The sequence below is a fragment of the Mus caroli genome, chromosome 18 (assembly GCF_900094665.2).
Source record: "Mus caroli chromosome 18, CAROLI_EIJ_v1.1, whole genome shotgun sequence".
Lineage (NCBI taxonomy): Eukaryota > Metazoa > Chordata > Mammalia > Rodentia > Muridae > Mus > Mus caroli.
The window spans coordinates 41,852,854-41,870,697 of NC_034587.1; the positions used below are offsets into that span (position 1 = coordinate 41,852,854).

General features: G+C 36.6%; 1 protein-coding gene across 1 annotated transcript in view; it reads left to right on the forward strand.

Moving 5' to 3' along the window:
- Positions 1 to 7,309, forward strand: part of Ythdc2 (YTH domain containing 2) — a 55,510-nt gene extending 48,201 nt beyond the window's left edge. Inside the window, exons 27-30 of the mRNA XM_021150592.2 lie at positions 2,743 to 2,946; positions 3,835 to 4,017; positions 5,186 to 5,273; positions 5,367 to 7,309. Of these exons, the coding sequence (XP_021006251.1) occupies positions 2,743 to 2,946; positions 3,835 to 4,017; positions 5,186 to 5,266 (468 nt within the window). The 3' untranslated portion in view covers positions 5,267 to 5,273; positions 5,367 to 7,309. The remainder of the gene's footprint in view (positions 1 to 2,742; positions 2,947 to 3,834; positions 4,018 to 5,185; positions 5,274 to 5,366) is intronic.
- Positions 7,310 to 17,844: the final 10,535 nt, after the last annotated feature.

The window sequence follows — 17,844 nt, forward strand, 5'->3', positions numbered from 1 at the left end:
CTGCCCCTTCTTCAGTGATGTTCCTTGAGCTTTACATATAGGGGTTTGTTACAGTATCTTTTATTCTCCTGATTTGTCATCTTGGAGGCTTACTGGTGAATAAGCTCACCCTCTGTAGTTCTTTCTGAGCTCTGACTGGCTGGTTCAACTCAGCTGTTATGACACAAACTCCTCTCCAAGCTTTACTGATTCAAACTGGCTTTTCTCCATTTCTCCTGAATTACTCTGCTTGGCCTCAAACTAACTCTAGCAATCTGTTCTGATCTTCTGGTTTTTTCTCATTCTCTGACTCATTCTATCTTCACCCATATCTAACTTGTTCTCTTCCTGCAATCTGTCTGTCTCATAAAACTGCCTCCTTTCTTTCTGCACTGATCTCAAGTAGCCTCTCTTTTCTCTCTGTTGTTGTGAGAGCTCTGCTATAACCAAAAAGTTTTTTCTCCCAGTAAATAACAGTCTTGGAGTTCGCTGTGTGATCAAATACCCTGCAATAGGGGTTGCATTGTATATATACCATTTAGGGCTGGGTCTCCTACAGTTAGTTATTCTTTGCATTTTGACCAGTTGTGGGTTTCTACAAAAGCCTTTGACTGATCCAAAAAGTTACTTTGATGTGGGATGAGTACTGCCTTTATTTGTGGGTGTAAAGGATAAGTGTTTAGATCACAGGAACTATTGATGGGAGGTTTACTGTCATTTTCATTTCTTAGTATATAATATATTTTTTCCTTTAGCTGTGTTTAGAATTTTCTTTTTAATCATTGTTTTTGAGGAACTGGATTTTGATATTGCTTCCTATGATTCTTTTTTTCAATTTGTTTATCAGTAATTTCCATCTGTTTTTTTTTAAACCTAAGAATATTATTTCTTCACACTATTTCTCATATCTACCCTTTCTTCCTTTGCTGGAGCTCTTGCTAGGTATCTCTGTGTGTATCTCTATCTGTGTATGTGGATATAACGTTACTCAGTATTTCAGAGTTCTTTTTTATTTTCTTTCTAATCCTTTCTCCCTCTTAGCTTAATTTTAGGTAATTCTATTGTATCTCCTCTGTGGAAATTTGGTCACTATTCTTTCCATCCCCATGTTCCCAGAAATAACACTCAAAATATATTTAAAATACCTTGGCCATATAGCTATATTCTTCTCTGCTTAGATCATAACATAAAATAACACATTTATTTTAATCTACATTCTTCCTTGTAGCTGGCTACTTGTGCTAAGGTACCGTAAATCTGTCTCATCACATCTTCTAGGGAAAATCTCCTGCATCTGGCACTATCTCAGAATTCTTTCTACCTCCTGGATGTTACACATCCATTTCCCACTTAAGCCATAGACCATCAGATAATTATTGACAGGTGCCAGATATATAGAGAGACAAGATATTCTCTCTTCACTCTTCTGTCAATGATATCTTTATTTTGAGAGGGTAAACCATTCATTTTTTGCGATGTCATTATTTGCAGTTATTATTTTATGTCTCAAGGTTCCCCTTGTATCTTTAATATCACCTGCTATTTAAAATAACACTTTTATGGTGTTTATGTTTTCCTTTATCTTCTAAAACATGATTCCCACAATTTAAAATAGCTATTTTACCATTCTTGTCTACTGTCTCCGAAACCTGCTATGTGAGTCTGCTTGTATTGATTGTTTTTTTCCTGGTTATAGATCTTATCCTTTATTTTCTTTGTATTTCTTATAAATTTGGCTGCTAGATTTTCGTGTGTGTGTGTTCCTTTAAATATGCTAGATTGTCTTCTACTATCTAGGTTAACTAACAATTAGTTTAATACTTTTTTAACTTTTAAAAAATTTATTTGTATGTGTTCATGTGCATGTACATACATGCTTGTGCACGTGTGTACTCATGCCAAGGCAACTGTATGGAAGTCAGAAGACAACCTTCAGGAGTCAGTTCTCTTCTTCCATCATGGGCTCCAGGGATCAAACTTATGTTACCATGTTTTCTTGGCAAGCACTTTTCGCTTGTTGAACTACCTTGTCAGTTTAGTTCTTTTGAGGTTTAATTAAAAAAAAAAGTGCTACAGTAGGTACTGAGAAATTTTTATTCTGCTACTAGTTTCTTTTTAGCACTAGGGCTTGACTCTCCTAAGGGCAAGTGCACTATGTATTACAAGGTATCTGCTCTGGCTGAGCATACCGAGTATTCCCAGCCACTTGTGAGATGTGGGAGATACTTAGCTTGCTGTTTTCCTTCTAGTCTTGGCCTTCTCAGCACATTTTGTCTGAACTATTGATTAGGTCTGTGCCTAGCCACTCAGTTTTGGGGATTCTTCTGCAGTTTCTTTGGAACTCTTTGTGCAACTCTTTTTGCATTGTTGTACCCATTATAGTCACGATGGTGTCTAAGCTTTAGTCTCTACAACTCAGAGAGATTTCCAGACTGTTCCATTTTGTCATCTTAAAATTGTCTTAAAACAGTGAACTGGAATAATTGTGGGTTTATTTTCAGAATTGGAAGTTTCATAAAACATTTTATGAAAATTCATTCTAGGTGTAAATTAGAATTAATAATAAAGTTACTTTCTTGGTACAAAGCACTTTAGATGCTTCGGAAAGAAGTTCTTCTTTTTGGCTTTTTAATTAAGCCATGAAAAGGGTTAATTTGCATTTGTTGGATTTGGTAACATTTGTTTATCAAGATGTTATTTATGAGAGCCTGTTGTCTTCGAAAGGTCAAATTACCTTTCAAGAACTTATGCATTCTTTCATAGGGCTCAAAATCTCCTTCACCAAGACCAAACATGCCTATTCGTTACTTCATAATGAAGAGTAGCAATCTGAGAAACCTTGAAATTTCTCAACAGAAGGGTATCTGGTCTACAACCCCTAGTAATGAGCGGAAGCTAAATCGAGCGTTTTGGGAGAGCAGCATGGTTTACTTGGTATTTTCTGTTCAAGGATCTGGACATTTCCAGGTGAGCCATCCTGAATCAATAAAATGGGCTTTGTTTTGCCTGAGGTTACATTCTCAAGATCAGAGAAAAAACCAAAACCAAAGATTAGCTTTCCATTGTATTTGGGTCCAATAAAATTGCCTGTAGTGGGATTGGTGGTGAGGTGTGTTTCACATTTCTGCAAGGGGGCAATAGGACTCACTAGGATGTTCCCAGATGAGTAGTTCTTCCCTCTGACGGAAACTTTGCATCTGGTAGCAGATTAAATGCAAGAACCTTTGCCTTTATAAAATGTTTATGTGGATTGGAAATGTTATTAACAAAAAGACCGTGATTCTTTTTAGAAAAAAATTGAAGTTATGTTATTATTATATGGGTGTTTTGCCTGCACATCAGTCTGTGCACCACGTGCATGCAGTGTCTGGGGATATCAGAAGAGGAGGGAGTCAGATCCCCTGGAACTGGAGTTACAAGTGGTCATGAGCCACCACATGGGTGCTGGAAGAGCAGCTAGCCCTCTTAACCATTGAGCCAATGTTATCTCTGAGACAGTTTCTTAACATTAATTTGAATTTATGTATATCTAAACTTGCATACTATTAAGTTATTTCATAGTTGTGGTATTTATAAATAAAATTACAGGTTTGCTAATTGTATTTGTATATAATAAATGCTGACTTACAACTGTTGATACATTACAAAGAAACTGTTAATATTTGAAATTACATTAGCCTAGAATTGATTTATCTTCCAAATTTTGATAAAGCAGCTCTTATAGTTCTTGATAAATTTGCATTATTTTAATATTGTACCATTTCTTTAAAATTATTTAAAAATTATAATTAACTCTATCAGATAAATAGAGCTATTTTAATGTCTTCTTTCATCCTTTCCCTCATTTTTATACAGGGATTTTCTAGGATGTCTTCTGAGATAGGAAGGGAAAAGAGCCAAGACTGGGGGTCAGCTGGACTAGGTGGAGTATTTAAAGTGGAGTGGATACGCAAAGAAAGCCTTCCCTTTCAGTTTGCACACCATTTACTCAATCCTTGGAATGACAACAAGAAAGTACAGATAAGCAGAGATGGGCAGGTATATACAGGCATCTTACATTTTTTTCTTTCAACTTTGTTTTTGTTGTTGCTGTTGTTACTGCTCAAAGTGGAAATATATAAATATAGATTGTAGATACCATTATGCATATGAGCAATGTGGTTTTGGTTTATAAAAAACATAAACGTGTGCTTCCACATGTCTTAGATATTAACATTTTGCTAAATTTTGTTTCTTGTCATATGAAATCTTTCATAAGTCACTTCAGGGGGTTTTGTTGTCTAATGACACATGTGACCAAACAGATTACCATCCTGCAGTCATTTGAAATCAAACTGACAGCACTGTCAGCTTCCTTGTTGGTTAGGCACATTATATAAATATTTTATATTTTAGTGGCTTGCTTTATTTTAGGCTCCTTTGCACCAATGATGCTGCCTCTGTACATTTACATTAGTAGCATGAGAGTGAACAGATAGTGCCAAAATGCTATGATGGCTGCATCTTGGAATCTATTCTTACAAACAGTACCATGAGCTCTTGGTCCCAGTTTACATGCAAGGAAGCATATTCCACAGTTAGCTTTACCAAAATTACATTCAAATAATTTATTTGAAGCATTGTGACTTACTTCAAACTGCCCTGGGGGGGAGTTGAGTTCTTTCTATGTACTTACTCTGTAGAGGTATCATACATGCCACAGGAGGACAAACAACAAACAAACCAAAAAATGTGGCCTTCTTTTTATTCATGTTCTGATAATTTACTAATTTTGATTTAAAGTTAAATAATTCCTGAGGTAAGATTAGGTAGTCACTTAAGATGCTTTATTTTGGGGAGAAAGCCTCATCTTAATATTCTAGGTTTCAAACATTTAGAAGTTCAAATTGAGTGTTCTTGTTGAATTTCCACTTAAAATAAAATTTATTGTTTCCATCTAGACAGAATTCAGAGATTACAAGGAAATCTTTTGCCAGTTCATTATAAAAAGTGTGGTATTTTCACATAAGGTAGAATTCTACATTTAAATGTTAACTCTATAAAAGCAGAGAATTAGAAATAGTATTACCATTTAATATTAACAGATCTGACTTTGTAAAGGTCAAATTTATTTTGCCTTTTTGTCTACATATATTTTTACTAATTGAAAAAAAAATCAGCCCAGATTTTTTTTTTTAATGCTTATTTTCTCTTTTGAATTGTCTAGGAGCTAGAACCTCAGGTCGGGGAACAGTTGCTCCAGTTATGGGAACGTCTTCCATTGGGAGAAAAAACAACTTGTGATTGACATTCAGGTCATACACTATTTGGGTTAAGCACTACTCCCAGTCTTTGTTATCTTTAGGATGACTTTCAGATTGTTTACTTTTTTTTTTTAACTTTTTCAGAACTCCTGGCTATGGAAGAGCGTTATACCTGTTGTAGCTACAGAATGCACTGATTTTCTGAAAACCTTGATGAAGTGTTGTATGCCATGAGTGGATTTGAGGCATAGAGTATTCCTTCAGAATCATCATCTTCATATAGAGGAAAAGATAATTTAAATTTTTCTAGTGGTTTTAAGGAAATTATTATATAATGTTTGTTAATTATCTGTTTCAGATGAACAAAATAGCAATTTTGGTATTTGATACAACAGCACTTAATTTAATTTAATTTGAATGTAAACATTTCTTTAAAATATTCAGTTAATGACTGTTGATGCCAAATTCTTTTTTTTTTTTTTTTTTGCTCTTTCCAGACAGGGTTTCTTTCTTTGTTTAGCCTTAACTGTCCAGGAACTAGCTCTGTAAGACCGGGCTGACCTCAAACGCACAGATACCTGCCTATTTCTGCCTCCTGAATGCTGGAATTAAAGGCTTGCACCACCTCTGCCTGAGGTACCAAACTCTTATTGTTGGCTTTTTGGTTGTGAGCCTATCCTTTAATGACTGAGCCATCTCTCCAGCCCTACTGTTGACTTTTTAATTCAGGAAAGGCATAAATATATCAGTACATCTAAGAACCATTCTAGAAGAGTCGGCTCTTAGGTTTATCATTAAAAAAACAACCAACACACTAAAAATTTAAATTATCTCTTACAGAACTTGTATACATAAGGGCTATTCATTGTTATTTTTAGCCTGAAATATAGTAAAAAACAGAAGTGCTATTTTTCTCTGATTACAGAATGAGATAAAAATCTCAAGAAAGATAATTTCTCTCGACTTTTGATGAGATCAGTGCTTAATTTCATTCCTAGTCCTGTCTCTCTTAACCTTATGTAAAATATACCCATTCTTTTTTTGCTTCCCATGAAGCAACCTTCACATAACTATTACTATTATGACCTCTTTGTTTTGCTACAAGAACTCAATTTAAAATAACAAAAATTTATGGAAATTAATACAAGTTTTAAAAAATGCTCAGCGGTTATTGATAGTTTGGTTGCTGTATATCTTTGAAACTAAAGCTCACACAACCCATAATTCTTCATGTCTTTTTCCATTATTTTTTAATCTTTTTCTCTCACCTATTGTATGTAAATGGGGCATTAATTTTTCTAAGTCTGTGTTAATGCTAAGTCTCATGTCTCTTTACCATCACAGAGTTACTTTCTTTTATGCTTTTACCACCATTGCTTACAGGTTTTCTTTGAGACTCTTTGAAGATAAAGTAGAAGTGCAGGACAAAACATCAGACATATCTTTGCTACTGAGCTCTAAATTGAGCAGGCTTGATAGTACTTTTCATAGCATTTGAAAATTAATTTAATTTAAAGATGAAAAGAAAACAAATGTCTGGTTCAGTATTTGAGGGCAAAGATGTAGAAAATCATGGATTGGCATGAAGTCTTGAGAACTCTTCTTTCTCTGTGAAAATGTATTAATGCATTGTTTAAAGATATCAGCTATAACTTTTGCCTGTATTAGAAATTGTGATATATATATATGTATATATGTGTATATATACATATATATATACACATACACACACACACATATATATATATGATATATGAATGCATATATGTATACACACACTCACACACTCATTCATACACTTTGAAGCTGATCCAGAGTGAATTATGCTTCATTTATGTGTATTACATTTCTTTTGAAACTTACAATTTTCCTGATAATGTATACTTTTTAAAGGTATATATGTAGAGGTTTTCAGAATTCTAAATTTGGAAGAACTTTTAAAGAAATAAAATTTGTTTAAATGTTCCTTGTTTTGTAATATCTAGCCTTGTAAATAAATGATGGGTTTGTTGGTAGAGTGGATATAATTTGAATATAATAAAAATACTGTTGAATAAATGAATTTTAAATATACTTATCAAATGAAATACTATGAAGTTATTCAGATCTTGTGCACCATATCCTTTCACCCTCCCATGTAGCAACACTTTGAATTCCTTATAATTACAGTCATTATGGGTTTTTTGTTTGTTTGTTTGTTTGAAACTTGCATTAGATACTTTTCTGATATAAGACCTCAATCCGCAGGAGAATCAGGGTCCTGGTACAAATGGGCAGAGAGTTGGCTAAAAAGTAACAGATGCAAACACAAGGGAGTGTTGTATCTGAAGCTAATTTCTCAAAGCGAGCATCAGGCTTATATCAGAAGGAGACAAGGAAGTTAAAGTCATCTAAGGTACATTGAAGTTATCTGATGCAAAACAATTTTTACAACAAAACAGAGGAATGCATACATAAAAGCTAACAGGAACCAACTGGGATAAAAATTAGTGTTAACTACTGGAATCAAAAGCAGCCCTACCAAATGCAAAGCAAAACAACCTTGAAATTCCATCTCACACCAGTCAGAATGGCTAAGATCAAAAATTTAGGTCACAGGAGATGCTGGCAAGGATGTGGAGAAAGAGGAACACTCCTCTATTGCTGGTGGGATTGCAAGCTTGTACAACCACTCTGGAAGTCAGTCTGGCGGTTCCTCAGAAAATTGGACATAATACTACTGGATGATCCAGCAATACCTCTCCTGGGCATATACCCAGAAGATGTTCCAACTGGTAATAAGGACACATGCTCCACTATGTTCATAGCAGCCTTATTTATTATAGTCAGAAGCTAAAAAGAACCCAGATGTCCCTCAACAGAGGAATGGATACAGAAAGTGTGGTACATTTACACAGCTATAAAAAAACCATGAATTTATGAAATTCTTGGGCAAATGGATGTATCTGGATATCATCCTGAGTGAGGTAACCCAATCACAAAAGAAGTCACTAGATATGCACTCACTGGTAAGTGGATATTAGCCCAGAAACTTAGAATACTCAAGATACAATTTGCAAAACAAAATCAAGAAGAACGAAGACCAACATACTTCATTCCTCCTTAGTATAGGGAACAAAATACCCATGAAAGGAGTTACACAGACAAAGTTTGGAGTTAAGACGAAAGGATGGACTATCCAGAGAGTACCCTACCTGGGGGTCCATCAAACACAGACACTATTGCACATGCCAGCAAGATTTTGCTGAAAGGATCCTGATATAGCTGTCTCTCTGAGACCCTGTGAGGCTATGCCAGTGCCTGGCAAATACAGAAGTGGATGCTCACAGTCACCTATTGGATGGAACACAGGGCCCCCAATGGAGAAGCTAGAGAAAGCACCCAAGGAGCTGAAGGGGTCTGCAACCCGATAGGTGGAACAACAATATGAACTAATCAGTACCCCCAGAGCTCATGTCTCTAGCTGCATATGTAGCAGAAGATGGCCTAGTTTGCCATCATTGGGAAGAGAGGCCCCCAGGTCTTGCAGTCTTTATATGCCCCAGGACAGGGGAAAGCCAGGGCCAACAAGTGGGAGTGGGTGGGGAGGGGAACAGGGCGGGGGGGGTGGTGGAGGGTGTAGGGAACTTCCAGGATAGCATTTGAAATGTAAATAAAAAAATATCTAATAAAATAAAATAAAAATATTCAAAAAAATAAAAAAGCAGCCCTACCTAAGGTCAGCTTAATCTTATAAGCCAGGGACAAGGGCTTCATGCCCTTGCCATAGTTCCAATTCTAGTCTATTTTATAATTCCCCCCTAGGCCATTGTAAATTCCTGTGTGTGGAAGTGACTCTGCTGTTGTTCTAAGTATGCAATGTAGACCAGCCCTGAGATTACAAGCTCTATTCTAGTAGAATGTAATGCCTGATTTCTATCACTGTCTATCAACACTGGAGGCATTTTCATCTGAATGAGTAACATTCTTACAAAGATAAGCCCAAGATTGGCTCAACAATTTCCTAGGATATTGGAACACTGGTGAAGGCTAATCTATATGTCAAAATCAATCCTTGGAGGCACTTATAATAAAACAATATTAAAGGAGAGCACACAGATCCGTTCACTGACTAAAGCAAGGACAGATTTGGAGCATTTGTTTTACAGGATGCCACGGTTCCAGGAGACGAAGTTTCCATGAACTTTTCACCTCAGGACTGCATCCAAGCTTTTGGGCCTATCACTACTGGAGTGGGTGTGGCAACTAAGGTATCTGTAACTAATAATATTTTCTGAGATATCAATGCATTTCAATTACCTTGAAGAATAACCATACACATGTCAGTAACCCTCTTTCAATGGCAAAATGCCAAGTATTTAGTATAAAACCTTTAAAATACTTTAGCATAAAATTGGTTGACAATTCACTATTTGAAAGTAGAGATTTATACCATATTTAAACTTTTTGAATATTGGAAAGAAGAGTACCTTGTCTTCAAATGCTAGTAATTTTCCACCTAGCAAACATGAAGTACTTGCTGTATGCCAGGTACCACTTTCCCATATCTTTGATGAAAATGATACTTGAGAAACCTGATATCCATCAGTCCTATCATTTTTGAGAGAATTTTAAAATTTGTTATTATTAATTCACTGGGAGCAGTTAATGACCCTTTATTGATATTTATTTATTTTATAATAGCATACTAAGGTACATCAGCTAGAGTTCTTGCTGTTTAAGAAAAACTTATATGCTTGAATATGGCAACTTTGTTTTGTGTAGCATAACACAATTGAGTCAGTGTAGATTGTGCTAAAGCATATGAAGAGGATGGTTACTGAAAATGTAATTGTTAAACTTTCTCTTTTTAAACTTTTTACTTATGTGTCTCTGTATCATGTGTGTGGAGGTGTCTGTGGAGTCCAGAGGAAGATATTAAATTTGGAGTTACAGGCAGTTGTGAGGTACCCAAGTGAGGATGTGGGAACCAGATTATGGTCCTCAGGAAAATCAGGAAGTGGTTTTGGCCTCAGCCATTTCTATAGTCCCTATATTTGAGTTCCTTTAAGAACATATAGATTTTGTAAAATAATTAGGGAAGATAGTTAAAACTATAGCAATAAGTTGGAATAGAGCAAAGTATTTTTCAGAGTTTATACCTTATAGTAACTACCTGCTAAAATACCAGGCAAGAATTTTAGGTGAAATGGGTTTGGTTTTTGTTTGTTTGTTTGTTTGTTTGTTTGTTTGTTTGTTTCTTTCTTTCTTTCTTTGTTTGTTTTTTAAAAAAAGCTGAGAAATATTAAAGCTAGAAAAAATTGAACTTTATGTGAGGATAAAGATACCTGTTAAAAAGAAAGCTGCAGGGTCGGATTGATCTATCAGTAGTTCTGTAGTAGGGCTCCTCAAGAACTTGCAAGTTTAGTAAATGTCTCAGACATTTTTAATTTAAATAAACTATTTTGTTGAAGCAGGTCACTACAACCAAAGATACTATTTTGAATGTATGCTTTAAAGTTTGTATGACACCAGCCTGAAATATTCGTATTAACTAATCTTGTACAGCAAAGCATCACAAATGTGATTAGAATACTAAAAAGTATAATTTAACGAAGTACTGACTTTGATATGAAAAATAACTTGGTACATCAGAAAAGAACTTTGTATTTTAATTATGCCAATACAAAGTGTGAAAACAGCAAATTGTTTAAAGTTTCTCACCTCGAAACTTGTACCTGAACAGAATGGAAATAGTATTTTCAACATCTCTCACAGGATCATTGGAAGGATCAAATGACAGATTTATAAAACTATAAATACACCAGCCTACCTCCACCCCTAGGAATTCTGCCTTTTGTTGCAGACCCTGGGTTGTCCTGTTCTTTGTCATTGCTTCTTTCAGTCTTGTCTTCTAACCACCTCCATTCCTTTCTGATACTCACTGCTCCACAAAAACCATCTTTTCCAGGGATCCACAGCCATCACACTTGACTAGGACCCATAGAGGGCCGTAGCAACCAAAGAATGAAACACCAATTTAACAAAGCAAGATGGAATATCTATGCCAAGAAAAACTTAAGATGTCATAACTCCAGGTGCCTAGAGAATACTGCAAAAACACAAACATTAACAACCAAGACAGCAAGCTACATCCAGAAGCCAGCAACTATTTTGCAATAGGCCCTGAGAAAAGCAATTTAGTTTCTAAAGCAGAAGAGGACTCCAAAATAGTATTAAAGAATGTGTTCAAGAACCTTAAAAGTTTATGCACAAATGCCTTACTAGAGAATGTCAAAACAATTGAATGAAATAACGATAACATTTCAAGCCATGGAAGGAGAATTTAACAAAGTAAAGAAAACTCAAACTGAAATAAAACTGGAAACAAAAAATTTAGATGCCAAACAAAAACCTCAGCTAGCCAATTAAAAGACTTGAAAGGGAAAATTTCAGATCTTGACAATAAGGTGGAGAAATGGAAAGCTCATTCAAAGAAAATGTTACCTCAAAAAGCAAAACAAAACAAACCCTCTAGGCACAAAACATTCAGGAAATCTGAAATAACACACATACACACACAAAAACCAAACCTATGAATAATAGAAATAGAATAAATAAAGGTCAAAAACTCAGTATTTTTTAACAAAACTAAATGAAAACTTTCCCAATCTAAAAGGGTACCTGTGAAGATAAAAGAATCATACAGAACAGCAAGTAGGACCAGAAAAGAATGTCCTAGGATATATAATCAAAGCACTAAACGTACAAAACAGAGATTGTGAAAAACTCCAAGGGGAAAAGACTTTGTCAGAAGCCTTTTAGAATAACAACTGACTTCTCCATGGAGACTAAAAGCCCTAAGGTCCTGGATGAGTATTCAACAAGCTCTGAGAGACCCCAGATGCCAGTCCAGACTTTTATGGCAGCAAAACTATCACAATTAACAGAAAAATAAACTTCACAAAACACAAAATTTAAGTATTTTCTATCCAATCCTCTACAGAAGGCACTAGGATGAGAACTTGAGTCTGAAGAGGTTAACTACACCCAAGAGGACACAAAGAATGAATAAAACTAGAACAGTAAATCAAGGGGGGGTTGGTCACATACCACAAAAATTTACAGGAATCATCAAAGACATCACTTGAAGATTATGAAAGGGTATTCTAAGAAAATGAACCCAAAAAGTAAATGTGTATAACTATGTTCATATTCAATAAAATAGTTTTCAAAAAATAAAATAGTTTTCAAAACTAATCTGAAGAGATAGGGACTTTGCATACCCATTACAGAAAAGATCCACCAAGAGGATAGAATTCTAAGCATGCACCAAATGCAAAGACACCCTAGTTCATAAAAGAAACACTACTACAACTAAAATCACATACTGTCCCTCCTCCAGTGTTGGTGGATGACTTCAGTTACCACTATTTCACAAATAGGTCACTAAGACAAAAACTGAACAGTTAAATATGTAACAAACAGACCTAACAGACATCTATACAACATTACATCCAAATATTAAAGCACATACTTTCCAGCAGCTCATTGACCACATATTACACATAAAGCAAGTCTCAATAGACACAAGAGAATTGAAATATCACTGCATCCTTTATAACCACCATGGATTAAGACTGGATATCAACAACAGATATAGCAGGAAGTATATAAACTCATTACTGAATGAAAATTAGATTAAGCAGGGTGATGGTGGCGCACGCCTTTAATCCCAGCACTTGGGAGGCAGAGGCAGGCGGATTTATGAGTTCGAGGCCAGCCTGGTCTACAGAGTTGAGTTCCAGGACAGCCAGGGCTATATTGTCTCGAAAAACAAAACAAAACAAATTAGATTAAGACAGAGATCAAAAAGAAAGTTAAAAGCTTGTTAAAGTTGAATAAAAATAAAGATTGAACACAGCAAAAATTATGACACATTGAAGATAGCTATAAAATACAAGTTTATTAGCACTAAGTGCCAACAAAACAAAACAAAACAAAAACAAAAACTAGAGCTTATATTAGTAACTGACAGACATGCCTGAAAGCTCTAGAAAAACAAGAAGAAATAATACTCAAAAAGAATACATGAAGCAAAATAATCAAACTCAAGGTTGAAGTCAGTGAAACAAAACAAAACAATACAAAGGAACCTCAGCCCAGCCAGATCTCTCACTTATTTCCTCCATGGTCTAAGGCCCTTCCCAACTCACCCAGCCTATCAAACCTACCACATCTGGATTTGGACTTTGTTCAGCTGCTTCTATCTGTGCTGCATCAAAAGTCTAGACTTTTACCAATGCCTTCTGTATCTGTCACAACTCCTAGGTCCCTCCCATACAACATACAACCTCTCCAAGCAGCCAGATCTCCCATCTTTTTCCAGGGTCTAGACCTGTGAGTCTCCTTGATGTAAACCGATCAAATCTGGCTCTAGTCTCATATTCAATGCTCTTTGGCCTTGTCTTTCCACCCCTCCCTTTTCTGTATCCAACCTCACAGTCCTGTAAGCTCTATTCCCAGAATCTAGGCTTAGACTAGGAAGTACATCCCATATACCAGCCAGGTTTCCTCTTTCCACCTGACTTTATTTCACTGAAGTCATTTCCAACCCACTCACACATCCTCTCTTGGACCTACCTGCATAATTTATATCAACCTTAAAACAAAAGTCCACATGTCCAAATTTCATTGCAAACTACAAATAATAGGAAAGACCAAGCTGATATCTTCTCTAAATCTTACCAGTCCTGTCAAAATATTTGCCAATGAAACTAACTAGTTGAACCCTAGGACACAAAATTAAAAAGAACAACCATAAATTTCAACAAAGAATTTAAGGAAATTGAAGAAGACACAAAGAAATAGCTCAGAGAATTCAAAGAAGACACAAACAGATCAATAACATCAATGAGAAAGACCTTAAGGAAAGTAAGTGCCAGAGAACAGAATTCAATAAGGAGATCAAAACACTAAAGAGGAACCAGGCTGTAATGAAGATGAAATTGAAAAATAAATACAACAATTCAACCACAAAAACTCAAAAGAAAAGCTGTACAAACAGAATGAAAAAGGAGAGTTCCATTAAGGCTTGAAAATAAAGTAAGAGCCTTCTAATCCACACTTTTCTACCTGCAAGAGCAGATCCACACCCCATCAGCCCACAGCTCTGCCTGCTACCCAGGAGACCCACTCCCATCTAGGACACCCAGGTGAGATACTGACACTCCAATCCCCCACCTTCTGGGACTCCAGCCAGCCCTTCTGTTGTGAGCTCTGCCCCATCCTCTCATAGCTCCATCTTCCTTCCAGTCTATACATCTACCTGTAAATGTGGATCTGCATTCCACTCCCTAAACTACAGCTCTGCCTGCCTCCCAGAAGGCCTGCTCCCACCAAGAACACCCAGGACAACCAATTTCATCTTCTGGTCCACATCTCTATCTACAATTGAGGATTTGCACTCCACAAATCTACGTGTGTTTTGGGAAGTCTGCTGCCATCTGGGAAAACCAGTCCCAGTAGCTTGTTACTCCCAAGGACAACTGGGACAGGCTACATCAAAGACAACCAGATAGCTAAAGGTAGGTACCAGAAAACAACAACCAAAAGCCAGTGAAATATGGCACCATAAGAACCCAGCTCTCCCTCTACAGCAAGCCCTGGATATCCTAACACACCTGAAGAGCAAGACTATGACCTTAAATCTCATCTTATGAAGATGATAGAGGTCTTTAAAGAGGAAATGAATAAATCCTTTAAAGGAAAACATGAACATAAAAGCCCTTACAGAGGAAATAAATCCCTTAAAGAAATATAGGAAAATATAAACAGCTGAAGGAAATGAATAAAACTTTGCAAGACACAAAAATGGAACTAGAAGCAATAAAGAAAACACAAATGAAGGCAACCCCAGAGATGAAAAGAGAAAATGAACTACAGATACAAACATTACTAACAGAAAAGAAGAGATGGGAAAGAAAGCATCTCAAACATAGAAGATACCATAGAAGATATGGATTTATTGGTTAAAGAAAATCCCAAGTGTAAAAAGTTCCCAACTGAAAAACATGCAGGAAATTTGGACACAATGAAAAGACCAAACCTAAGAATATTAGGAATAGAAGACAATGGAGATTCCCAGCTCAAAGGGCCAGAAAACATCTTCAACAAAATCATAGAGGAAAATTTCTCTATCCTAAAGAAAGAGATGGTGATAAAGGTACAAGAAACTTACAGAACACCAAAAAGATTGGACCACAGTGCCACAGACTGGGCTCAGTGGGTCCTCCTCAATCCGTGTGAATCAGAGTCTTGGACAGATGGGCATAGAGTCGGCGGGAGTGGGTGACAAAGAGACACAACATGAGAGAGTGTGTTGAATCTGAATGTAATGTCCAAATGAAAACTGGACTTTTTTATAGAGAAGAAAAAACATTGAAAAGCCAGGCGGACACGTCCTCTAAGTTACAGTGACACAAAACAAAAGGAATGCATACATAAAAAATGGCAGGGACCAGTCTTCCTTTATCACTTAGAATGGAGCCAGGTGTAATGCTAGTCTATTGTTAAACCCACCACCAGGGGTTCTTAGTAAATACTTGTTCCTTTGGGCCTAGTGAAGAAACCTGTCCCAGGGGAATTCCCTTCCACTAACTCTTTCATAGTTAACCCACCGATTTGCTAGGCCATTGTGTATTCCCTTGTTTGGGTGAGATTCGTCTATTGTCCTAAGTAATCACTATGCAGACTAGCCCTGAGCTATTCTAGTTCTGTTCTTAATGCCTAATTAGTTTCACTGTCTCTACTAGAAATGAATTTGAATGTTACTGAATAGATAACATTCTTACTGAATTCCTACTGAATTCCAAGCTGGTCAGCTTCAAGGATTTTCTAGGACATTGGAACACTGCTGGAGGCTTACCTATGTCAAAAAAATCAATCCTTAAAGGTACTTATAATAAAACAATACTGAAAGAGAGCATACATCAGACTAACTCGGGGCCAAGGTTTGAGTATATGGGCTATGAAAATGCCAAGGTTCCAGGAGGCGTAGTTTCCTTGAAACTCCTCACCTCATGGCTTCCTTCAGGCCTTTCGACCCGACAGGCAGACTTCACTGGAGTGGGCATAGCACCACAAAAGAAAATTTTCCCAACACATAGTAATCAAAATTATAAATGTACAGAACAAAGAAAGGATATTAATGCTGCAAGGAAGAAAAGCCAAGAAACATACAGAGGCAGACCTATCAGAATTACACCTGACTTCTCAACAGAGTCCATGAAAGCCAGAAGATCCTGGATAGATGTCTTGAAGACCCTAAGACAACAGATGTCAGCCCAGACTACTATATAGCAAAATTTTCAATCACCATAGATGAAGCCACCAACATATTCCATGACCAAACCAAAATTAAACAATATTTTTCTACTAACCCAGTCCTACAGAGATACTAGAAGGGAAGCATCAACACAAGCAGAGTAGCTACCCAAGATATTAATCATCTCACAGCAAAACTAAAAGAAGATAATCACAGTACCAACACCAACACCAAAATAACAAGAACTAACAACCACTGGTCATTAATATCTCTCAACATCAATGGACTCAATTCACCAATAAAAAGACACAGACCAACAGACTGAATACATAAACAGCATCCATCATAATGTTTCATACCAGAAACACCCTTTAGCAACCAAGGTAAATATTACCTCAGAGCAAAGGACTCAAAAATGGTTTTCCAAGCAAACAGAACCAAGAAACAAGCTGGAATAGCCATTCTAATATCCAATAAAATAGACTTTCAACAAAAGGAAATCAAAAATGATGGGGAAGGAAACTTCATACTCATCAAAGGAAAACCCACCAAGATATCTTGATGAAAAGACCAAACCTAAAAATTAAAGTCTCCCAACCAAAAATGCCCAGAACCAGATGGTTTTAGGACAGATTTCTACTAGACATTCAAAGAGGAACTAATACCAATACTCCACAAAATAGAAACAGAAGGAACACTGTCAAATTCATTCTATGAGGCCACAGTCACCCTGATACCCAAACCACAAAAAGACTCAACAAAGAGACTTTCAGACCAATTTCACTAAATGAACATCAGTGCAAAGATATGCAATAAAATTCTCATCAACCAAATCCAAGAACGAATAAAAAAAACTTCATCGTAATCAAATAGGCTTCATCTCAGAGATGCAGGGATGGTTTGCCATATGAAAATCCATGAGACAACCGACCACCTTCCTGGTCAGAGCACAGGTGTCCGCCTGGCCCGAGAGGCTTCTGCCTCAGGTTCCGAGGGAGCCACCTTGGTTCTGGGACTCCGCGGAAAGTAGTCTCACACAGGTGAGAGTGTGGACTATTGAAACAACGGCTTCTGTGACAGGCCAAAGCAACACAGCTTCTGGGAAAGATCCTGTTTTGGGCCTTCACCTTCAGCCAGGAGGAGGTCCAAACACCAGATAACTGTGCACCTTCCCTAAAAGAGGAGACTTTGCCTGCAGAGACTGCCCTGACCACTGAAACTCAGAGGAGAGAGCTAGTCTCCCAGGTCTGCTCATAGAGGGTAACAAAAATCACCAGAGGAACAATCTCTAAACAGAGACAACTATAACAACTAACT